General features: G+C 39.8%; 1 protein-coding gene across 1 annotated transcript in view; it reads right to left on the reverse strand.

The window, feature by feature from the left end:
* The window catches only part of MAN1A2 (mannosidase alpha class 1A member 2), a 146,423-nt gene that overhangs the window by 40,790 nt on the left and 79,843 nt on the right, over positions 1–25,790 (reverse strand). Inside the window, exons 6-8 of the mRNA XM_062005630.1 lie at positions 10,214–10,308; positions 8,328–8,451; positions 7,817–7,910 (exon numbers count right to left, since the gene is read on the reverse strand). Coding sequence (XP_061861614.1) covers positions 7,817–7,910; positions 8,328–8,451; positions 10,214–10,308 — 313 coding nt within the window. The remainder of the gene's footprint in view (positions 1–7,816; positions 7,911–8,327; positions 8,452–10,213; positions 10,309–25,790) is intronic.

A 25,790-nucleotide genomic window follows, 5' to 3' on the forward strand; every position in this document is an offset into this window, starting at 1 on the left:
AGAGAACTCTGTCATTGACAAGGGGGAAATATGATTGTCATGAGCATTATGAGATATTTGAGGGCACTTGCAGGACTGTGCAAAACCTATTTATGAGACAGCAGAAAGGGCCTGTGGCTTTAGAAAAAGCTTACTATGGGCTATTTAGGGCTAAAGGAATGGAAAGAATCAGGGTGGATCCGGAAGGAACAAGCAAGAGAAAAATGGAAAGGAAGTAGCTTAGAAGGGCTTGGTTACATGTAAATAGGCTGTGGATCACCATGCTTGTCTCTCCGAGCTCTGCACCCTATCAATACAGACCGCCTTATCTATTCTTATTAAATCTTTTGTATGCAATCCTGCTCTCTATCCCATGTGTGAGGTTTAAACATCAGCAGCTGGAGAGGAGGCCATGGATCACTGAGGCTGCAGGTCTAGCTGCCAGTGCCTGCAGAGTACAGCATGCAAGACAGGTCTGAGTGTCAGTAAGTGCAGTTCGTGTTGCAAGGTCATTTTTGCCAGTAACTTAAGAAAGAGGCTGCAGGTCACAGGAGCTGGTAGGTCTGGGTGGCAACAGCTGGAGAAAAGATCGTAGTGGGTCACAGGATCCTAGTTTTATGTGCCAGCAACTTCAAACACCTGTGTGTATTTGTTTGACTCAGTGAATTTAATCCTCAGTGCATGTGTGTACACGGAATTCATTAGCAAACTTCAAGCTGGACAATATGGTGAGCAGGAGGAGACTTGTATCTGAAAAGACCAAAGCTCTGAGCCAATGGCTGCATAACTGGTCCAGGGCTCCAGCATGAGTATTACGCAGACTGTGAGGCTTTGCTAATGTTGAATATTTGAAGGATCTGGGAGGTTGCCTGTGAAGTGTGTGAGTGCAAGCATCTATCTGTGAATATCAGGAGAAGGAGAAAGACCTGGCTACCTGGACTTGTTTTACATGAGCTCTGGCAGCACTATGTGTGGGTGCCATAAAGGCAGTGCTGTCAGTGGTAGTCTGTGGGCAGCTGCATCAGCATTGTCTTTGTGTATTTATACACCTCTCCAGGGGATGTCCTCAGCCCCACTACTGCCAAACAGTAACAGCAGCACTCGTATCCATCAGACTGGGATGGAGAGACCTGTACCTGGCTGGGCTTCAATAGCTGGGAAGGAGGAATCCCCAGGTCCTGGAGTCTGACGGACACGGTGGCTTTCTTAACATCTTTAACAGAGTTCATTTGAAACATTTAGGTCAAATTTATTTTAAATTTTCTATTAAATACTGACAAACATAGATAGATAGTGATGTGTATTTGATATGATGTCATATCACAAATGAAAACAGATAGGGTTTATTACAGTTTGTTAACTACCTGCAAGAGTTTCAATGAAGCACCTCAGTTAATTGCCTAGCTCAGTACCAGAGCATTAGCCTAAAACCAGCTGTACAGGCAGACATAAAAATTTTGGAATGTTCACCTACTATTTGCACTGTTTTGATGAAAGTAACTGAAAATTGTTTTTACTGCCTTTTCTACATGTGAAAATGGCACCATTTCAATACAAATATAAATCCAATTCCATTAAATCCATAGAAGCATCCCTTACCTGGTAGTTTGCAATGAAAAGTGCTTGTTTTGGTTTAATTTAAACCTTTACTGTTGAAAATGAAAGAACATTGAAAGCAACTGAAATATGCACATCCACAAAGGGGTCTGCTTTCGTTTATTTAAAGGCTAGTCTACACCACAAACAACTGAGAAGCAGAGGATGTAAATTTCTCTCATTCCGACACCTTGGTTGCACCTCTACTTATTCTGTAGTAACAAATGCAGGGAACTGCAAAAAAGTGAGACCAGCACTTAAAAGTGTTAAGGCAGTGTGTGTAACAAGGCAGGCTAAATACCTCTGTGACTTCTCATATTTATCTTTAGAGGATAGTCATCACTTTGTACATGAAAGATAGCATTTAAATCTAATGCATTATTATAAGCATGCTGATGGAGTACCTCTTACTGGGCTTTTAACTTAGTTCACTTGCAAGTCTGACTAAAGGGCTTGGGTTTTGGTAAGGAGACATAAAGCACTGTAGAATAGACTACAGTCTGAATGTTCATCACATTGGCACTCAGCGATGGTAATCTCTGTATCTGCTGTTACACTCCTAATAGTAATGCTCTGCTCATGCACTATAAATTCACGCACCAGCATAGTAACTTGTTAATGCGCTCACATATCACTAAGGTGTAATAAACAGAGGCTAACATAGAATAGATATCTCTGATCATTTTCTTGCATATGGAAGCCATATGTACTCTAAAGCCTGGTCTTATTTAAACTGACACAACTTCCTTAGGGAACCAACATAGGTGACCTCCATAGGTAGTCCAATTGCAGGAAGCAACATGTGAAGTCAGAGCAATTTGAGTTCACTTTCAGTAACATTATCACTTGCAAGAGATGTTAGAACCAAATGAAATGCAATAATTTGTTCTCAGTATTGAAAGTAGAAAAGAAGAATGCACAATTTACAGAAATGTACACATACAAGAGGCATGTCCTGACTTGGCAATAACATGTGGATTGGTATCATCTTTGTTATTGCAGTTCTAGTTAGTATTCCCACATAACTTGTTTGCAAATGCAAATTACAATTGAATTTTCTCAACATTTAATTTAGGAAAAGAATCCTTTTTCTTCAGTACAAATTAATTTCTGTTATTCTGAAGTCTCTCACTTTTAATCAAAATTTTAGTTGTTATATCTGCTTAGCAGACTTCTTGAGAAAGCAATGACACTGTTTTTGAAAATAATCTAAATTCAAAAAGTTCTGATATTTACATCAAACCAACCACTCACCAGGTGCAATGAAAAGCTAACAAAATTAACTGTAGGTTAAATGTGAGAGGCTAGAATACGCTTCTTGATAGCTATTTTCTTTTTAGTCTTACAGAAACTGAAACTCCAGGGCAGAAGTAGAGTAAATCACTTGTCCCTACTGGACCATCACCTTAGTCCATAAATAAGCACTGAATCTGTCAACATTCCTGTGGGCATTATAGCTATGCCTTCTAGCAAAAGCCTCAGTGAGATGACAAATCCTGAGCTGAACTCATTAAAAAGCTGTCTGCCATGCCACTCATGCTGTAATAATATTTGCACATTACAAGCTTAAACACAAATACCTAGCCTACCTATGAGAGAATTTTCCTTCTCCTATGTATAACTAACTCCCTTCCTGCTATGCAGCAGTAAGGGTTCAGTCATGTACAGCTGTATTATGAAGCATTTTCACTGGAAAGCACAGAGGCTTAGCAGTGACCAGTAAGCCATTCACTCAGCAGGTTTCAGGACTGAGTTTTATGGCATTCAAATGGAAAGAAACGATGGGATGAAATGGTAGTTCCTGTGCAGCCTTGCCTGAGGTGGCTCCTGGTCCTGGCTGCTGCTGCTGCTTCGTGAGGCAGACAGAAAAAGAAAGAAGGTAATCTGTCATCAGAACTTCCTCAAGTGCTATCTAAAATGCGTTAAATGAATATGGACATTTATATTCATAAAAACATAAGCTTTACAAAGATGTGGCTGTAGATCACATTTATGTCACACTGTATCACTCTACTACTCAGCTTGTTAAGAACCTGGAATCCATGGTCACATCCTTCTTAAAGCAACCATAATTAGCAACTGACTTGCAAGTTACTTTACTGATTATACCTTTTTAGGTACATGTAACAGAAACATTAACTGGTTTGAATGAAAATATTTCTGTCTTTGTAAGCACCAGCAGAAAAAGCAGAACAATGAGCAAAAACAATGGTCTATAAGTCATAGGGCACCGTCCCCAGAAGAACCATTTCCCAGCAGTGAAATTGCAGAAAATGTTGTTTACACTGTGATCAAAAGGTCTGCACTCTGATAAATCAAATCACATCAGAAATGTCTCATCAAACCTGCATTCTAATATCAGAAGGATGTTGACAAGGTTGCAGCATACAACATCCACCATTCTCCTTCCCCTAACTCAAGAAGAGAATAGACCACATAAATATATTTTAAGCATAAATTTAAATGAGGAAAATCAGACAAGATACAGCAACGTGGCCTAAGATCTATGGAGGCTAAAGACAGAACTATTCTAAGGCACAGAAAAAGCCCATAGCAATTGCTGAAAGGCCTGAAAGATCTGTCCAAAAACACCACTGTCATTCAAGAACCTTAGATATTTGAAGAAGACTGGATGGCAGTGTCCCTTTATCTTCTGAGTCCAGACAAACTGGACATTGTCTTGTTACCTGAGAGCATGGCTGAACTGAACTCAGAGGAAAATCAGAGCAGCTAAAAATCAGGTGGACTGATGATTTTGTAAACTTTCTATCATCTTCCCCTTCCCTAAGGCCTAGCACTGAAATTTATTACTCTAACTTCCTAACATCAGCAGCTGAGATATAAGCTTCGTATTTGTGAACTGCATCCAGTTCATATAAAGTTCTTTTAGATTCTGCAAAATCTGAGATTCAAAGAAAGAAGGGCAGTATGCTGAGAGACTTTATATGTACTAGGAAGTTACTTATATGGCAGCATAAGCCACTGCACACACCTCTGGAGCAAAGAAGAAAAAGGAAAGAAAGTTTTCTAAATGGGTTATTTCAAAGGCACATAAAGTTACTCACACTAACATTTAATACCTGGGATTGCAAGTCAAATAGAGTAGATGCAATCTTTGTGGATTTTTTAAGTTAAAAAAACAAAATGAGGATGTGGCTAGGTTCTCCTTATGCAAAGACCTCTGAGAAGGTATCAAAATACTGTGTCAAGGTAGAAGGCATAAAAAATTTTCCACAAAATTCCTGTTGCAAGTAGATATCATAGAAACATAGAATTGTAGGGGTTTGAAGGGACCTGTAGAGATCATTTAGTCCAACCCCCCTGCAGAAGCAGGTTCACCTAGGTCAGCTCACATAGGAACATCCAGCTTACAGTCCTATGAGGCCACACAAAGGCCAGGAAAAAAAATGTTTGAGGCTTGTCTTTTCTTCCGCAAAGCTGTCTTGCAATAAGACAGTTAAATAATAAAATACTTCTCTGTAAACAGAAAAACAACACAGAAGTGTATCTTTTTTCCTTTCCTTTTTTATTGAAAAAAAAAAATTAAAAAGTAAAGACAAAATGTAACTACTGAGAAAACCTGACCTAAAAACCTGTTTAATATTCTCTGGATAATCATGTGTTAGTAATAAAATTAAATAGTTTGACTGCTATATGAACATTGCTGATATTTTTATTTAAATAAAGGTACCCACCACTAGAGTATGTCCAATGCTGGGACGACAAGCAAAGAAACAGAAAATAAATCCATCACCAGTATATTGTTATATTGCAGTTAAATCCCATATTTCTTCAGCAGTGTATTTATGTAGAATTATTTTGCACCCCTTGTGACTTAACTGGAATACTATACAGGTTAATAGAAAACCTAACTAGAACTGAGCCAAAAAAGTCTTGGGGGAGAAAAATGTTAAAAGGAAGGAGCAAAAAAAAACCCTAAAAAGAAACCTCAGAAAGGTCAGAGTCAAGAGTTACACATATCTAGGCAAATAGAGTTCTGAAATAATCCTCAGAAACTATCTGGAGAAAGTACATTGTACAAAATAAGATACATCAAACTAAAGGTCACAGCAAAGATGTAAAGGGCAGCTTTCTCAGAAGCTGAAAGAAGTTATGCTTTGGTACTCTTTCCATTGTCTCAGTCTTTCCAGTACTAAAGCATATTTGCTTTAACAATCCAAATACAATGCTCTTTGAAATTACTTTCAGAGAAAAACATAAAAGCCTTGCCTGCCCTTAATACCAACAATGTGACTAAAGTCAGTAACAGTATTGTGGACTGTGACAAGGGTCATCTAGTGAACTGAGATGTAGCGTGTGAAGGCATCACCCTTAACTCACTTCTGTGATGCAGGATAAACTCTCTGCAGAAGAACCAGAAGAAAAATTTCTATGTGAGTCTCAGTTAGTTCCAGTTCATATGTCCAGTGCTCGAGTGTATGTGTACCTTTACTGTAACTTCTTACATTTTGGCAAATAGATTCACTGAAGAGTGATCTATCAGGGATACAAGATAGTATTACTCCTTTCTGGTTTGTGGGAGGCAAAACATGAATTATGAATTTTTGCCATCTTGTCCCCATAAAACCTTTCAAGATAGGTTTACAAATGCTTGTTGCACTGGAAAAATCTTGTAAAAAACTACCAGAACAATCTGTGATTGGAAACTTATTTTCTCAAAAAAAACCCCTAACAAAAAAAACCCAAAAAACAACCACCAAACGCCAGGATATGTTTGTTTAATGAGTAGCACAGAAAAATTAAAAGCTCTATAAAGTTGTATTTCTTCCTATCCTAAGAATCTAATCCTCAGTTTGTAATCCTAAACTTTAGTCTCAAATGCATTATCTTTCCAAATTCATTTAAATAGTGTATGTGAGCTCCATCAAACTTCTCTATGTTTATCAACTGTGTATTTACAGCTACAGCATCAAATTTTATGTTTATTCTCAGTGATCAAGTTTATTTTCTTCCCAAGATCTGCTAATTCTGAGTATTAGTATTACAACTGACAAAAAGTCTCTAAAGAATCCTGGTGATATGACTGCTTTTGACAAAAGTAGCAGGTGCAACTGGTTAGGAATAGGAAAAAGCAATAGGACAGAACAACAGTGTAAAATTGTCCTTTACTAAATAATAGATGAATATTTGTATTTGCTCACTTTCTTTTTTCCGACTGCATTGTGAAACCTAAATTTGAAGAATTTATCTCATCAATACATGCATCCATCTCAGAAGGCGCCACTATTCACTGAAAGGTATTAGAGGCTTTGGAGAGAATTTTGGCCTTAACAAAGGGATTAAACAAATTTTTTCATGATCACTGCAATGACAGTTGCTTTCATTTCTCTCATATACCAAACTCAAAGTTGGTGCAAACTCTCAGTTTGAAAGCCAGAACATATTCTGCTGGGTATTTACAGACAGTCACTGAAATCTCCAAAACCTGTCAATGATGTCAAACAGGACATCAATCTTCTTTGGTCTTCCTAAATAAATTTGTATTCATAAAAGAAACAGAAACTCTGAAGAAAAAGACTGACTTTTATCATACCCACTATGAAAGCACTGAACCACTGTACTTGGAAGAATCATTCCAAGAAAAAGAATTGTGTTGGCATCTCTGTCTTTATGTTTTATCTCTCTACTTACATTGTCAGAAACAAACCAAATATTTTTTTTTCATTACACGGCCTTTATTTCTTTTTCCTTGTTTTTTTTTTTTCATGAGAGACACATTGATACGAGTGGGATCTATGAGGAGGTTCATAATGACACTTCACATGCCACTAAGTAGAATCATGTTTGTAGATGTCAGTATCTAACACCAGGTGAAGGAGTTAAAATTGAACCACTACAAACACACATTTCTTCTATGTTACCCTACAGTAATCCACTTACTGGATGAACAAAACCAGGAACAAAATCAAAATAAGGAAACTATTTCCAGCTTCATTCATTATTACTGAAGATTTTATTGACTGATAAAAGTAAGGATAGACATCAGATGTAGCAGGATGCTGCTTTCAAAAAGCACCATAAAAAACAAGTTGTGTGACTTCAGGGACAATGACAGGCAAAACTTGGTTTCAGGGCATCTCAAGTCTAAGTAATCCTTCTGTTTTGCATATGCTCAAGCAAGGTTGCTCACATCCTATAGAATACTTTTTCTGATCTCCAACCTAGCAACAAAATAAGAGGCAGAGCTTTAATTAGGAATTAATAAAAGAAGAATACTTACGCTGACCCCATCGGCCTGTTCTTGGATTCAAATAATTTGGATAAAGTCCATTAGGACGATCCATTTTTTGAAGTAACTTCCGAATGTGCATGACCTAAATTAAATCAACAATCAGGATCACCACTAAAAATGTTCATCTACTGCCTGTACATAGTGAAATATAATCTTTTTTTTCTTTTAGTAGTAAATTCTCTGAATCCAAACCCAGAAACATTCTCAAGGGCTTCTTGCAGATTAGTATGTTTCTGTTTTGAAAAGACTGCTCACACTGACATGTTTTAAAATTACATTTTTTAAATCTATGCTGAACCAAATAAGAAAACTTGTGTCATCATAAATTTGTACTTGAAAAGGAACCTAATTTGGTAACATAAATACAAGTATGAAAAAACTTAGCTGCTACAAAGAACGTGAACAGAATTCAATATAGAATGTACTTCTCCTTAACACAATTTATGATGAAACAGTATAAAAGACACTTGTATGATAAAGAGCTGAATTTGAGACCTACCTTGTTGTAGTACACAGGGTCCCCTGTCAAATAGCTGAGGTGGACAAATTCCATGTGCAGAGTACCAAACTCAGCGAGGATGCTGCTGCCGGCAGAAGCCCAGCCCCAGTTTCGACCCACACCACTAAATTCCAAGAAATATGCACAAACCGGAAAGAAAATTTAAAAAGAAAAAAAAAATCAGAATTACTGTGCACAGCACTAGTAACAACCATCACAGCACATTAAACAAGTAACAGCAAAATGTTAACCGGTACTTCAGATTACGAGTTGTGGTTTGATTTATCAAATGGTTCACTGGTTGGGTCTTTTTTGGAAAAAACAACACCATAACCTCAAGAGCAAAAAATCATGTGATTAAAAGACGTAGTATGTTGACAGTGCAGAAGTATAATGATGTAACATTCGGCACAATTTAAATTGTTGTTTACTCATTGTATATTTCTAAGAACAAGAATCAAAAGCAATATTCAGACAAGAGGAATATCCTTCCAAAGGTGGCAGCATTCACCTCCTTGTTCTGCCAAATACCTGCTGTGGTTCCTTTAGTTGTGTGGGATGTGCTTCAAGTAAGTATTTGACACTCCAGCAGAATGGAGTGAGCTCTAACTGTATCTACATAAGAAAACAGTATGTTTACTGTTGGCAGAATATTATGAGTTCCTCTGGCTCACATAAAGAATCAAGACAAAGTATCATATACCTCATCATCTTTTGTACTCTAAGAGATACCACTTTACTGTGTTGTAAGTCCTAAATTACCTCTGGCTTAATCCAATCTAACTCTTTTCACTGCTGTTCAAGATCAGATCTTTTAATTTCTGAATTTAACTCTACAATTTCCTTCTACTTCCTATCGTAAAAGATTTCAGTTATCATTATGACTACAATCAATTTGGAACGTCGTCTTCTTCTTTAAATTACAAATTGGAAAGAGGAAATGTAAAAGGAAGGTGTTGGTTATGGAGCAGTATTTGTAGCTGACCTGAGATGGAATAAATCCTTTTAAAATACAGTAACCACCATTTACAGAGTGTAGAGACACAAAATCATAGCCTGCCTTAGGGTACTTTTGGTGTAGTCCTCATAAAGAGAAAATTAAGTGTTTCATTATGAATAAAAAAGCTAATACAACGTAAGTTGATAATTTTCAAAACACTTCTTCCAGGAGTTGTCTTTTACTGCATGTCAGCCTCATGGTAAGTGTTCTCATATACACCTGTTGCTATCACTGCCTTCTGGCATGCCAGCCACTATTTTCTGTGGTGATGTTGTCTGGTGCTGTACATTAATAAGAGACTAACACAGTAAATGCATAAACAATACCAGCATGCAGGAAACTTCTGCATGCTTTCCCCTCCACCTATTGTAAAACCTCCTTCTTGGTCCTGTTTGTCTGAAAGTGCTCTGGTGCTCTACCTATGCAATCAGGCTCTGTGTTTTACTGCTAAGTACCCATGCATTTACTTCTTGCAGCTCCTTAAACCTCACCACCTACATTGCTCAAGCCAGTGAGCCAGACACCTGTGCTGCCTGAGGAGTATGGCCACCTGGAATCACAATGCAGGCTTGGGATAAACAAAGCAAAATTAAAAAAACCTAGCTTACGCACAGAGGAATGTCAAGTCCTATGAAACTGCAGAAAGAACTCAAGACTGACCAAACCATAAAGCCATGCAGAAAGTGCGTAAGGAAATTTAACTCAACAAATGACAGTCACAATTTATTGCACTTAATGGGGTAGAATGGTCTTAACTGCATTAAAATTATTCTGGAATGCCAACATCTTCTACAGTTCCACTAAGAAAAATAGACATATGCCATTACTAATTTGAAGCCAGAGGGAAGGTGAGGAACACACATCCCCACAAAAGAAAATTCATTACCTTTTCAGGTTCACCATTGCCCATGGTATACCCGTAGGTGTGTTGAAGGCTGGAAGAAGTTTTCCTGCCAGTTGTACTGCTTTGATCTTGAAAACCTAAAATAGTAGGATCAATTGCAAATAGTTACAATGTCTGATTTATCTCCAAGAACTATAAAGACTGAAACTTCCCTACCCCACCCATCTCTTTGTATTAGAAAAGTTTTACATTGTAAAAAAATATGCTAACTTATAATTTATTTTTCACTTACTTTATAAACTTCACTAAGATTTGAACATGACAAGAAAACTTGTCATTTTCATTTCTTTCCTTCCATAATCTCCAGCAATAGTAGTTAGGTTCCTATTAAAGATCAATTCTCCTCCCACCGCCTTCCGCCAATATTAGCAGTTTCAAGTGCTAACAGAGTCTTTAAAACATACTTTATATTTTGTGGTTAAACATCAAGAGACAACTTCCCATCCCCACACACAAATATTTTAACTTTTACAAACTTTCAATGTCTTTTTAATATTATATATATAGATCTGACAGAGTTCCCATTCTCTTGGGAACACTGTCAACGCAAAACCATATACAGTTTCCCGAAGCTTTTCCTTCATTGATAATGCATAGCAAAAATAATGATAGGCTTAACCTTCCCTCTCAAGTCTGATTACTCATAGAAATTACAGACGGGATGAAATATCTTTAAATTCTAGTGTTGTTCCTACTTTTGGAACATGATTTTCTAATAGCCTTATTCAGAGCATAATTAGTTAAATAAGCAGCTGGGAGAAACTTCCTTCTAAGCCTATAGAAGGTATCTTTTTTGAGAAGTCATGTTTGGTAGATCCTCATGACATAAAGATGTTTTTACCAGCTAGCTCCTAGGATGCATTTTAATTAACTCACTGTCAGTATTGACTACATTTCTGCAGAAGTGTCTTCTTAATTTGGAAAGAACGTTATTCATCTGTTTGAAGAACTGCACAAACGTGTAACAAAAAGAGCTATCATGCCCCAAAATCACTTATGCAATATAGATATACTAAAGAAACATTATTATCAACTACCTGATCAGTACTTGGTAACCAAAAAGAATAAGAGCTTGAAGAAGGATATAAAACGGTTCTGTTTGATGTATAAAAAGGATTTCTCCTTTTTGTAAAGCCTACGTGAGGAAAGCAGAAGAGATGCTCACTGAAAAAGCAAGATCAAAAGTAGCTGAAAAATAAGTAATCAAGAACATCCTAATTTTTCATTTGAAGGTGAGAAAAGACCAATATCTTAATATCTGAAGAGATGACTAGTGAGACAAGAAATAAACTAGGAAATAATATTAAATATGACATCTAATTGTATTTGATGCAGCAGAGTATGGAGAGATGGAGGTGGATCTGAAAGCAACGAGCCAGGAAAAAGAACTTTTACAGAGGTACTCTAATGAATTTTAAGATGGGATATGTCTAAACTGGAAAAGAGGATACCTCAGAATATCAGTTGATAGAACCGTGAAATAACAGAGGAAATACGGCTTGAATTTTTAGCAAAAAAACTAGCAAGAGACAGTCACTGAGAAAATATGCAGAACTTTAGCATAAATTCAGATGAGATGCTGATCTTAAATAAAGAATCAAGTCAAAATAGGAAGCCATAGTATAAGCAAGAAGTATAATACAGGTGCAGTCTACAGTTACTGGGGAAAAAGAAACCTTGAGAACTAAAAGCTCTGTCTTGGCCCAGTTACATATAAACTACCTGATTTGCATGTATAAATACGTGTCAAAAATTCACACTGAACTTTTAGATTTTTAAGTAGTAGATAGGTCAAGACCAGACAGAACTATCTATAGAGAGTTATCTAAAGGGGGTTTCTCTACAGCATAGACAGGCTTCAACACCTAATCCAGAACTGAATGATAACATCCAGTTAAATGATACACAGCTCAGAAAGACACCTGTGGCATGAATTTGTTTAGCTTGAGCTTTTGGATGTTGCACTTTCTGAAAGCACTACGTAGCTCTGTTACATTACGGCAAGAATATTCAATGGGAGAACTTGCTTAGAAAGAACTTCGATAAAAGTACGGGCTCATTATCAAAATGAGTCTGTACCGCTGACACGGGGTCTTTAAAGAAATGAAAATAAACCTCAGCTTCACCAGTCCTCTCCATAGAATGCAGGGGAGTCTCTGCTCCAGCACACCTCCTCCTCTCTTCCCTCACTGACCTTGGAGTCCGCATGGTTGTTTCTCTCACTGTTCCTACTTCATGCACCACCACCAGCCAGAAGAAAAAGAAGGGGTAGAGAAGAAGGAAGAAGATGGAGCAAGATGGAGAAAGAAACCTCCTCTTCCAGCTTCTTCTTAAAAAGTGATCATGGAGGTGTCTGGCTCAGCCCCAGAAGTGGGTCTGGCTCAGAGCTGGGGAGAGTTTTGAGCAACTTCTTACAGGAGTCATCTTTACAGTCCTTTCCCCCTTACCAGAAAAGGCTGTCATGTCAAACCATGACACATGGCAATCACTGTGCAGCCATTTCAGTATGTGAGTAAACCAGACTATGAGCAGTAACTGCTAGCTCAGAAAACCATGTTAGCAGTACCTGTGAAAGCTTGTTGTGACAAGAGGTGCTCTCCTGTCACCTCTGTTGGGTTGAGGACTCTACGTACCACTGGTTTTGCATCAGAAGGCAAACAAACCTCTATGTCTTTATACCACTCTCACCCAAGACTAAATGCTTGAAGACATGCCTTTACTTTCTGTTACTGCAGTCCCCAGTCCTATCACTGCTGCTTCTGGATAACAAAACTAGAGCTTCACACAGTGTTTACCTATGCAAGAGTGAGAACTGGAAGACAGATGCATAGGTTTTTAACAAAGTGACCAGAGAGTATATTTTGAGAGATGTAGAGAAAAGAAAGGAAGCAGTGAAGGATGAGATTCCTTTTATGAGACCGCAGCTGTGACCAGTGCTCTGCTGAGCTCATTAAAGCGACTTCTAAGAGTAACAGTAAATGTCTCGGGCTCTGGCTTTTAAATAATGTCCTGATATCAGACAACATTGTTACTTATCATAATGTAAGTGTTTTTACTTTTCTCCTTTTTAAAACAGGTTGAACTGATAGATTCTGTTTCATCTTGGGCAGTTCCCTGTTGACAGGTAAATGCGTTTCAAGAAAAATACAGGCAGGAAGAACAGAGAAGAACAAAAAATGAATGGATGCCTTGAAAATAGAGCTCATTTAGGAAACAGTAAAAGAATAGGGGTTATTTAGTCCGAAGAAAAGATGTTCAAGAGAGAACAAGATAATGACTTTTCGGTATATAACAGGCTAATACAAGGAAAATGAAATAATTTTTTTTCTGTGGACTTGAAGGATACAAAATAACACACAAATGAAGCAAAGTAAGTTAGCTATTAGGAAAAAAGCTAGTGATAAGTAATAACCAAGCATGACTATGACTGCTGCAGCAACTACAAGGACTGACATGATTTGACTCTGCCAAGGTACAGAAAAATAACTGAGAACTACACAGCTTCCTTACCACTTTTCCAGACATATTGCCATATTGAGTTTGCAGGGCAAGGTTTTGGCAGCAGGGAGGCTGCTGGGCTGCTTCTTTGAGAAGTCAGCAGAAGCTTCCCCTATGTCCAACAGAGCCAATGCCAGTCACATCTAAGATGGACCTGCTGCTGGCCAAGGCCGAGTCCATCAGAGATGGTGGTAGCACCTCTCTGTGATAGCATATTTCAGAAGTGGGGGGGGGGGGGGGGGCAATGGGAATTGCTATACAACAGCAGCAGCTGGAGGACATGTGAGACAAATAGCCCTACAAGTATCAAAATTAGTGAAGAAAGGGGAAGAGGTGCTCCAAGTGCCAGAGCAGAGGTTCTTCTGCTGCCCGTGGTGCACTCTATGGTGAAGGAGGGCCTGATCCTGCAGACACGGAGGTCACGGTGGAGCAGAGATCCACCTGCAGCCCAGGGAGGTCCTCACATTGGAGCAGGCTGGATGCCCAAAGGGGACTGTGACCCTATGGGAAGCTTGCATATTAATGAGTGATCTCTCCATGTCTTTACCTCAATTCCCAAGCCTTCTGATATATTTTTTTTTCTCTCCTCTGTCCAGCTGAAGTGGGGGACTGACAGAGAGGCTTTGGTGGGACCTTGACGTCTAGTGAAGTGTTTTGTCTCTCCTGGCCTTGTACCCATTCTGTAGACCTGCAGAGAATCTTTCTAACTGGTGCATAAATCATGGACACTATCTGCACCTTTGTACTTTGAAGCTTGTGTTAGCAAAGAAACAGGACCCTATAACACAGAGGGAGTCACAGGAAACACAAAGAAAACAGCCTGAAATAAGTGCTGTTCCTGCAGGACAACTCAGTCTTTTTTCTAATGTGCATTGACACTTGCATAAACTACAGAATTTAGCACCTAGTGGTCTTAAGACATGGAGGTAACTGATCAGAGTCTTCTTAAGTAAAGATCCCATAACAACTCTAATAAGATCTCCTTTTTTGAAGATGCAAAATTACTGTTCTAGGTAAACATGTGTACTAATCCCAGAGTTCTCAAAATATGGACATTTTCCCAGAAAAGTTTCAGAAGCCACCACAGACTTGGAGAAGTATTTCCATTTTAAACAATAAAATCCAACACACTAAATCTGTCCATTTACATGGCCTTTGGTAGGCTAACATTTCTTAAGAAACGTTTCTGTAAGAAACGGAAGGATTTTTCCCCCTATCAAATACAAATCAAGCTGTTTACAGCGAGAAGGGGAGAGAATGAAAATTAGTAGGAAAAACCAGAACCTAAACCACAAATCAGATAAGAGGATTACTCATTAAGACGAAAACATCAATCAGTATCTACAAACTAGTGTGTACAGCAGACCAGCTGTGAAGGCCTGAATCATTTTCATCCATTAAATTGATGCTTAATGTATCGAACCTGCCACCCACTCCATAATATGCAAGCTTGCTCCTGAGCCTATTAATCCAAGTAAGGCCAAAACATTCAGCAAAAAAGGCCTTAAAGATTAAGACAATTCTTCAAAAGCCTTATTGACATACACTCAGTGACTGCCAAGATGCACGGCTGCAACTCTTAGAAGACTATATTATGCTAATACTGCTGGTTAGGTTTTCCCTTCCAGCACTATGAATGGCAAAGAGCCTCAAATAGCCTCTGTTCCTAACTCTGAGGGGGATTATAGATGTTTTATACAAATAAAGAATCTCTTTTATTTATGTGCATAAATCAGTCTTTGAGTAATTCTTGTTAAATAGTAATAAATGCCAGACTTTTGCTTAATCTGATAGTAATTAACTAGCGAGTATCCATAGTTATGAAACGTGGCTGCTTCTGTAAGTTTGGTAACTTTTGATCATTGAAAAAACATCAGACAAAACAGATATATCACACAAGTTCACAAAAATGTGGTACTCTCACCACCAGTATTACTATTGCTAACAAGTTGTGCTCACGTTTCCTTTGAACACTAAACGTGAAGATGATGATGCAGACCTATCTAACTACTGAATGCAAATTAAAAACAAAACACAACATCTGACAGCAATACTAGATTTAGCGTCTTGAGGAAGATTTTTGGTACTTCTTGGCCCAATCTAGAAAGGTTATCTGTCTGCTTTCAGAGGTCAACCTGCAGTGGTGAACGCCATCCTTTTGTGACTAACCACCCATCTAAAACTCAACTTGTCAGACAAGCCTTTCTGCATGAGTAGAGATAGAAGCTTGTGGTGTGATTTACTGCTGAAAATCAAGCAGCACCATCACATACAGGGGAAAAAAAAAAAACCCTGGCTTAATAAGCATTGCTGTTTTGTTGTACAGGAAGAATACGTCTGCATGCCAGATGATTAGATCTAAGTTCCAACATACTTTCCCCCCTTCAAGATTGGGAACTACTGTTTTTTACAGTGTTCTGAGGGCATTCCCAACTGCAAGTGGGGGCCAATCTGCTGCCAAGAAATGAAGAATTTACTCCTTGACATATTTGCTTCTAATAAATTTAATTACACAGGCATCTTGTGAGATGAGGGAGATGCATCAGATTTTGTTAACATTTTAGCTGTCATAGCATGAACTGAAAGTGGGAGAGCATTTGAGTCACGTTTTATAGATGTTCCAGTAATGATGAGGTATGTCACATCTAGAATTGGAACAGGACAATGTGTCCATGTTCATGTGAGATTTAGCAAGGCAGCTAACAAACTACACCACCTATACTGCTGGTATGATGTAGGATTACAAAAATACAACACTTCCTCAGCACTGTAGGCCTCTTGAGTCATAGCAGATGTTCAAGGAAGGAATATTTGCAGATACTGTAAAGACAATGCCATAGCTAAGGTACTTTTGCTGTCTTTGGTGAGCTGTAATGATTACCAAAGTACCTGAAAAACAACACTTACCATTTCTAAAAGACTAGAAGTCTTTAAACAAGAGAACACTTATCCTGCAAAAGGATGCTCTGTGAATTTACATTACCTTCTCTATGACAGAAAAAGAAATATAATATGTAAATGAAAAATATAAACTCATCTCAGCAGTCTAAGATCACAGTTAAAAAAACAGGAATCAACTTTAATCTGTACTATGGTGTCAACTTGTTCTGCTTTCTTTACTTCTTCCCTTCAGATATTTGTTGACATTGATGAGATCCCCTGAGCCTTCTCTTCTACTGGCTGAAAAGTCCCTGCTCTTTCAGTCTTTCCTACAGATGAGAGATGCCCCAGACCTTTAACTATCTTTGTGGCCCGTCGTTGGACTCTCCATTATCTCTTGTACTAGGGAGACCAGAACTGGACACAGCACTCCAGGTGTGGCTGCACCACTGCTGAATAAAAGGGATCATGTCCCTTGACCTGCTGGCAACACTCCTAATGCAGCCCAGGATGACATTCACTTTCTTTGCAGCACAGGAAGTTGGTGTCTCTCACTTTTTAGCATGCGGTTGTTCCTCTTCAGGTGTAGGACTTTGCAGTTGCCCTTATTGAACTGATAAGGTTCCTGGCAGCTCATTTCTCAAGTCTGCCTAGGTCCATCTGGGTGGCAGCATGATGCTCTGGCACATCAACCACTCCTACCAGTTTTGTGTCATCAGCAAACTTGCTTAGGGTATATCCTGCTTTGTCATCCACACCATTAATGATGTTGAACATGATCATACTCAGTGTTGACACCAGGGAGTACACCACTAGTTATTGGCCTTAGACTACATTTTGCACCATTGATCATCACCCTCTAGGCTTGGTCACTCAACCAGTTTTCTATCTATTCATACTTCATCAGCTTCTGTGCCAAAAGTCTTACTGAAGTCTAGGTAGACAATAGTCACCACTCCCTCTTCATCTCCCAAGTCAGTCATTTCATCAAAGATTATCAGGAGTGGTTGAGCATGACTTCTGCTTTGTGAATTCATGCTGGCTACTCCCAATCACCTTACTGTTCATGGGCCAGCGAATAGTTTTCCAAGATTAGTTGCTACATCATCTTGTCTGGGATTGAGGTAAAGCTGACTGCCCTGTAGTTCCCCAGGTCCTCCCCTTGCCTTTTTTGAAGGTAGGATTGATCTAAGGTGATGTCATTCACCTTGTGCATTAGCTTTGGTATCCAACAACACTCATTTAAACTTTAGTCTTTTAAGCTACTATACTTCTATAAGGCATGCAGCTGTTACATGCAGATGTACATGAGCAGACAGAAACTGGGCTTAATTTCTTAATTGTAACAGTCTCCAAAATTTTAAAACTGTGATACAAGTCTAGTACTAGTTACTTCTGTTCTTGCAAGTGTGGCTGCAGAACCTTCCTGTGCTGTAAGAATTCTGGTCTCTCAAGAACAAGAGGATAAAGCAGACAGCACTTCATCCATAAATATTACATAACTTGCTGACTTGCTGATTTACTTGTTTCAGAAACCAATAAATGCTTCATGAGATGTTCCTCTTTCTTTTTTCAAGAAAAAAAAACCAAACCCAACAAAACCAAAAACAAGCATTACCATTTCAGCCAAGTCAACATTTATGAACAATTAGGACTGTTTTCTCCTACATCAATTCTGGTTTAGGCCTCTTTTCCCTTTAAAGGTTTCTGAAGTCAAACTTTTTCCACAAAAAGAAAAATGCCTTTGTAAAGAGATTTTTCTGGAACTCCCATAGTTTTCAACACATGCAAACCAGGAGGACATTTTCTTTAGCCAGTAACACAACATAGGGCTTCTACAAATACTTTTTATAAAAGAAAATCACAGTGGTTACCTCTCTGAGAGATATGTTTTTGTTGACAGTTTGAAGGAATGGTTGGAAAGCAGTAAAGGTTGTCTGATTTCAGATGATGCATGAAATCAGCTGATGTAACAGTTGCCTCCAATCTAAAAATCATGGCTACATAATAGCTATCCTTAAGATCTCTGTCTGGAGATTCAAAGATTAAGCTAGCAAAAAATTTTTAATGTAGCATATAAGAAATATCCTGACTTTCAGAAAAGAAAAAGCTGCAACTGCACTCTGCATTCTACTTCTGAAACAAAAAGCTCAGTAAGGCCCACAGGACTGTACAGGTCCATTCATTTACTCGAGTCACAAGTTCCCCTCTTTTCTAAAGGCTCTACACTGTTCCAAGATGAAAGTAAAGGCCATGGGTTTTTGTTACACTGAGTACAGGAATAAGTAAAGCACTAGCAAAAGAAATGGCAAGAAACTACACCATCATATCAACCAATCTAGATGGACCAGACAATCTAGGAAAATTATTCTAGTGGTGGTTCCTAAAGTAGAGTTGTACAGAAAAGCACTAAAATGCCTGACTGTATTGTTCAGCTATAGTCTACAAATTAGCAAAAACATAAACATAGAAAAAATACTTGAATTGTATCACCTAAATGCAGACAAGACTGGTATTATCTAGTTGATCACAACTTTCCTTATTTACATTATACAAATTTGCAATTACATGTTCCAGTGCCACTTCTTAGATATAAGATAACCAATGCTATGGTGGCTTCTCTACCATCAGCAGGGAGACATTTACAAACAGAAACAACTACAAACAGAATCTTTAAGTGATACTACTTTTACCTTTTACTAAAATTTCACAAAGCTTCTTTCCTGGACAACATACGTGAGGAAGCTAGTTAATGTGGACTAAGGCATCTTAGGATATAATAAAATATTCATCACTTTTACTCTATTGACATCTTGAACATTGACATTTGACATGAGAAATTTGTACACATATTAGCTTATTAGAAATATTTTAAATACTTGCTCTAGTAGATCTAAACATAAAAATTTGGTATGCACTGGACAACCACCTAATCACATTTAAACTACCTGGCACTAGCTAATAATACCTAAATTAAACTGCATAATTTCCATTCACTTCAACAGCTACATCAGCTTCCTTGGCATGGGTTTTATTGCATATCTGAGTAAGAAAGTTACATGCTCTCCATTTTTAAAGGGCTTTCAAATCCGAGGCACTTTACACCAGTCAGTCAGCATTACAGATGACTCAAAATTCAGAATAAATGCAATGAAAATCTAGCACATAAATGCCTCCTCAATCTGATCATTCCAGGAAAATGTAATGCACTGTTACTCATCCCACCTAACTGAGCCAAAACCCATGGCACTCTTGAGTTAATTTTCTCCATTATTATTATTAGAAAGTTGCTTTCAGCTTAGGCAATTTTTTGTGATTTACCTTTCCTGCTTTTCCTATCTCTGAGTTCTTCATTGTAAGTTTACCTGCATAAGCAATATTAACCTGTTAGATTACTTACCTTTGTAAATAAATTGTCTCAGTACTACAAGCAACAATCTTGAATTTGCACAACATACCAGTCACAATCATTCATGCCTAAGCATGCTCTAAGGATGTAAGTGTGCTTTTAAAAAGATTGCCTTTTCAGATGATTTCTTCTTACTGTGGGAGTTTCTGTCACACAGGGAAGCAGATGTGAGAGCACAGACAATGTCTGGCGCCTGGCTTAAATGCTCTCCCACTTGTTGCTGGCAGCAAGAAAGATTGATTTAAGGGAATGGATAAAAAAAAGGGGGAAAAACTGAATCTGAATGGCCATCAGAAAACCAAACAAAAAAGCCAAGGAGATACAGAAAGTATGGAACAATGCCATCAGGGAAGCTGAAGTCATAAAAAACAGGGCTTCCAGTCTCCTACCTCACACAAGGTGAAATACCAGGGAGCAGTTGTTAAGAAAGCCTGAATAGAAGCTGAAGGGAAGGAACAAAACTCATCAGGAAGAAGGACAGGGAATGAATGGAAGGTTAAAGTAGAGAAGATGTAACAAGGGATCAGGGAAGGAGTACAAGAGTGTAAGGAACAGGAGTATGAGAAACTTGAGAATCTGACTGGGAGTGTTACCAGATGAAAAATCATAGGAGATACGTTAAAATAGTATAAATAAGTACTTTATAGTTAGAACTAATATTAAAATGATAATGATAAACATGGACTCAGGATATACATGGTATTCTCCTAAAGGATGTCCAGGAACAGTAGCAGATTTTTCTACCTGATGGGTAGAGTTCATTATCAACAGTTTGATAGGGTGGGCCTGGTTACTTTACATGTATAGTTTGCTAACAACTGCACTCTTGAGAAAGGATTAGAGACTGGTAAGGATGGAACCCCACTGCCTCATCAGGCACCAGAGAACTGCTGCAATACACATTCCAGGCTGAGGACTCACCAAATAGAATGACAATCTGTTACACAAGTTTTTGTATAAACACGATGTGGGAGGTACTGTTGAGTGTGCTGGCTTTGTGGAACTACCCCCTAGCATTCATCTCTGCACGGGCATGAAATAAAGCAGTATCTTGACACTGTGTGTAGACTGGCTTTCTGAACACTGGGCATGAATCCACTTTTTGGACAACAGAACACTTTCTCAGCTCTAGAAAACATTGTGAGAACCCAGAATTGACCCTAATACATCACCCTCTCAACATGTCCACATAGGTAAACACATCCAGGCAAAGCACACAGGAAAAATGAATCTTGGGGTGTTTTTTTTAATTAATCACTGATCTTTGGTATTTTAGTACTACTACCTGTTCTACTACATTGAGTAACAGACCGCATTATGTTCACAAAATTCCTAACCCAACTGATGATCCAGTTTCTCTGTAGTTTTTAGGAAGGAAAATCTGTATTAGAAATCATAAGAAACGGTTCTGAAGTCAAGGAATGAAACTGTGCAAGTACAGAGTCCTGCACCTCGGGAGGAACAACCCCATGAACCACTACAGGCTGGGGATTGGCCTGCTGGAGAGCAGCTCTGCAGACAGGAACCTGGGAGTCCTGGTTGATAACAAACTAAACATGAGCCAGCAATGTGCCCTCGTGGCCAAGACGGCCAATGGCATCCTGGGATGCATCAAGAAGAGTGTGGTCAGCAGGTCAAGGGAGGATCTCCTCCCCCTCTGCTCTGCGCTGGTGAGGCCTCATCTGGAGTCCTGTGTCCAGTTCTGGGCTCCTCATCTCAAGAGGGACAGGGAGCATCTGGAGAGAGCCCAGTGCACAGTCATCAAGATGATCAGGGGACTGGAGCATCTTCCTTATGAGGAAAGGCTGCAGGACCTGGGACTGTTCAGCCTGGAAAAGAGGAGACTGATGGGGAGATCTCATTAATCCTTACAAGTATTTGAAAGGTGTATGTCAGGAGGATAGGGCAACACTTATTTCTGTAGCATCCAGTGATAGGACTAGGGGTAATGGACAAAACCTGGAACACAAAAAGTCCCACATAAACTTAAGGAAAATCACTTTACTGTACAAGTGAGGGAGCCCTGGCACAGGCTGCTGATAGACAGTGTGGATTCTCCTATGCAGGTTTTCAAAACACACCGAGACATGCTCCTATGTGACCTGATCTAGGTGGACCTGCTTTGGCAGGGGTGTGGGTCTGGATGATCTCTAGATGTCCCTTCCAATCCTACCATTCTATAATTCCATGAGTCTTACAAGAATCTTTGTTCTGCATTCTCCTATTATTAGTTTCTTTTTGTAATGTTACTGAAAATTGTAACCAAGAAAATACTTCAAACCAAATGATAGCTTTGAAAGCTGATAATAGTTTATTACAGCGCTGGGTGCCTAGCAGATAACTCTCCTAATATGCACACCAAGGGACAAAAGCACACTCATTATATACATTAATATAATATTCTTATAAATCTAATGCATATACTAGTACATTGTGAAACTCTCTCCACACAAGGGTAATGAATTTGAGGAAGGGTCTCTGGTAATAATTTTGAAGAATACTTTTACTCAGTTTGTCCATGTATGATCACAATTCACAACTTGGCAATTTCAACTTTTGAAACTCAGTCATAAAATCATAAAATGGTGGTGACTGGAAGGGACATCTAGACATTGTCCAGTTCAACCTCCATGCTAAAGCAGGTTCACCTTGATCGGGTCACATGGGAATGTGGACAGGTGGGTTTTGTAAGCCTCCAGAGAAGGAGACTCCACAACTTCCTTCAGCAGTCTGTGCCCTCATCCTCCTCGTGTTCAAGTGGAACTTTTTGAGTTCCAGCTTATGTCCATTACCCCTTGTCCTGTCACTAGATACAACAGAAAAAAAGTGTTGCCCTGTCATGGTTTGGCCCTGTTAGCAAAGAAGCACCATGACAGTCTCTCGCTCCGTGCCCCATCCACCCCCACCCTCATTAGGATGGCAGAGGCCCCAGTGAAATGGGAGGAAAAACATAAGCAAGGTTGTTGTGGATTAAGATAAGGGCAGGGAGGGCTCACTGCCAGTTATGGTTCCAGGCAAAATAGACTCCAGTACTCAACCTAGACAGGAAAGTAGGAAAGTTTATTCTACAAGAAACATAACAGAATAACTGCAAAAAGGGAGTAGGATGATGAGAAAATTACAACCAGCACTTTAAGATCTCCCTCCTCCATCCCTCCTTTCTTCCCGGGCCCAGCTCGCTGCTCCCAATATCTCTATCTCCTCCCCTCTCAACGGCTCAGGGGGGCAGGGAATGGGGGATGTGGTCAGTCTCTCACAGATGGGCTCTGCTACTTCTGTCTTCTCAGATGAGGATGACTCCTGGCATTCTTCACCTGCTCAGATATGGGGTCCCTTCAATGGGACATGGCCTCCTCTGGCCATAGTGATAAAGGGTCCCTCCTAGAAGAGGACACGGCCTCTTCTAGTCATAGTTTTAATGAAGATTATCACTGCCCCTGGCTTGGAGTCTGTAGTGAAGTGATTGGGTCTCTCCCACGGAACATGGCCTCCTCCGGCCATAGTCACTGTCCCTGGTTCGGGGCCTTTAATCAAGTGAATTGCTGCCGCTGGTCCAGGGTCAGCTTTAGCAAAATAAGTCTCTGCCCCTGATGCGGGCTCATTATCAAAATGAGTCTCTACTGCTGATGCGGGGTCTTTAAAGAAATGAAAATAAATCTCAGCTTCACCAGTTCTCTTCGTAGAATGCAGGGGAGTCTCTGCTCCAGCACACCTCCTCCTCTCTTCCCTCACTGAATTTGGAGTCCTGATGGTTGTTTCTCTCACTCTTCACTCTTCTTGCACCACCACCAGCCAGAAAAGAAGAAAGGACAGAAGAAGAAAGAAACAGGAAGGAGCTTCCTCTTCCAGCTTCTTAAAAAGTGATTGTGAAGGCATCTAATTGGCTCAGCCCCAGAAGTGGGTCTGGCTGAGAGTCACAGAGAGTTTCGGGCAACTCCTTACAGGAGCCGTATTTACAGCCCCTTCCCCCTTACCAGGAAAAGTTGTCATGTCAAACCATGACACACTCCATCCTTCTGATATCCACCCTTTAAAAACTTGCAAGTGTTAATGAGACACTCCCTTGGTCTTCTCCAAGCTAAAAAGTCCTGCAGACTTTCCTCATAAGGAAGATGCTCCAGTCCCCTGATCATCTTGGTGGTCCTGCGCTGGACTCTCTCCAGCAGCTCCCTGTCCCTCTTAAGCTGTGGAGCGCAAAACTGGACACAGGACTCCAGATGAGGCCTCACCGGGGTAGGGTAGAGGGGGAGCAGAACCTCCTTCAACCTCTTGGACACACTCTTCTTGATGTATCCCAGGATGCCATTGGCCTTCTTGGCCACAAGGGGCACACTGCTGGCTCATATTTAGTGTATTATCACTATCACTCCCAGGTCCCTCTCCACAGAGCTTCTCTCCAGCAGGTCAATCCCCAGCCTGTACTGGTGCGTGGGGTTGTTCTCCCAAGGTGCAGGACTCTGCACTTGTCCTTGTGGAACCTCATGAGGTTCCTCTCTGCCCAATTCTCAAGGTAGTTGAGATCCCGCTGAATGGCAGCACAGCCTTCTGGGGAATCAGCCAGTCCTCCCAGTTTGGTATCACCAGCGAACTTGCTGTCCCCTCACCCAGATCATTGATGAAGATGTTGAACAAGACTGGTCCCAGAACCAGTCCCTGTGGAATTCTACTGGCCACAAACCTCCAACTTGATTCCGTGCCATTGCTCACCGCTCTCTGGGTTCTGTCATTCAGCCAGTTCTTAATCCACCTCCCCATCCACTCATCCAACATACACTGCATAAGCTTTCCTATGAGGATGTTGTGGGAGAGTGTCAAAAGCCTTACTGAAGTCAAGGTAGATGACACCTGCTGCTCTCCCCTCATCTAGCCAGTCAATTATACTCTCATAGAAGACTATTAGGCTGATCAAGCAGGATTTCCCCTTGGTGAATTAATGTTGACTTCCTCAATAACCATCTTTTCCTTCATGTGCTTAGAGATGGCATCCAGGATGAGCTGTTTCATCACCTTTCCAAGGATGGACATGAGGCTTACTGATCTGTAATTTCCAGGGTCGTCCTTCTTTCCCTTTTCAAGGCTAGAATGACGTTGGCCTTTCTCCCGTCCTGAGGCACCTCATCTGTACTCCACACTCATTCAAAATGACAGAGAATGGCTTAGCAATAACATCAGACAGCTCCCTCAGCACTCGGGCATGCATCCTGTCGGGACCCAAAGAATTTATATGTGTCCAGCTTGCCTAGTAGATTCCTAACCCAATCCTCCTCCACCAAGGGAAGGTCTCCTATTCTCCAGACTATGTCACTATCGCCCAGAGGTTGGGCTTCCTGAGGGCTGGCCTTAGTAGTAAAGACTGAAGCAAAGAAGGCATGCAGTAGCTTCACTTTCTCTGCATCCTTTGTCACTAGGTCATACTCCTCTTTCAGCAGCAGGCTCACATTATCCCTAGTCTTTATTTTGCTATGGATGTTTAGTTAGCAGAACCAAGATGCTCTGCAGGGATTGCCACACAAATTGGTCTTTAGCACAAACACTTGCTTATCTTGTTTGTGGAAAGTTTACACCAGGGGAGTCTTTTCTTTTGTTCTTTGCACACAAACTACACAAAGAGGGTCCATGAAGACTTGCTCATCTTATCTGTCAAAGGGAGTCTCTGTTGTTCTATTATTTCCACCTTTGGTATCAGTAACAGCTGTTCCTATGCATTCTCTACTCATGTCAAATATCTCCTTAATTTCCCATATATATTTCTCTGCCATGTCATCTTTTCTG

Source organism: Colius striatus, chromosome 1 (assembly GCF_028858725.1).
Source record: "Colius striatus isolate bColStr4 chromosome 1, bColStr4.1.hap1, whole genome shotgun sequence".
Lineage (NCBI taxonomy): Eukaryota > Metazoa > Chordata > Aves > Coliiformes > Coliidae > Colius > Colius striatus.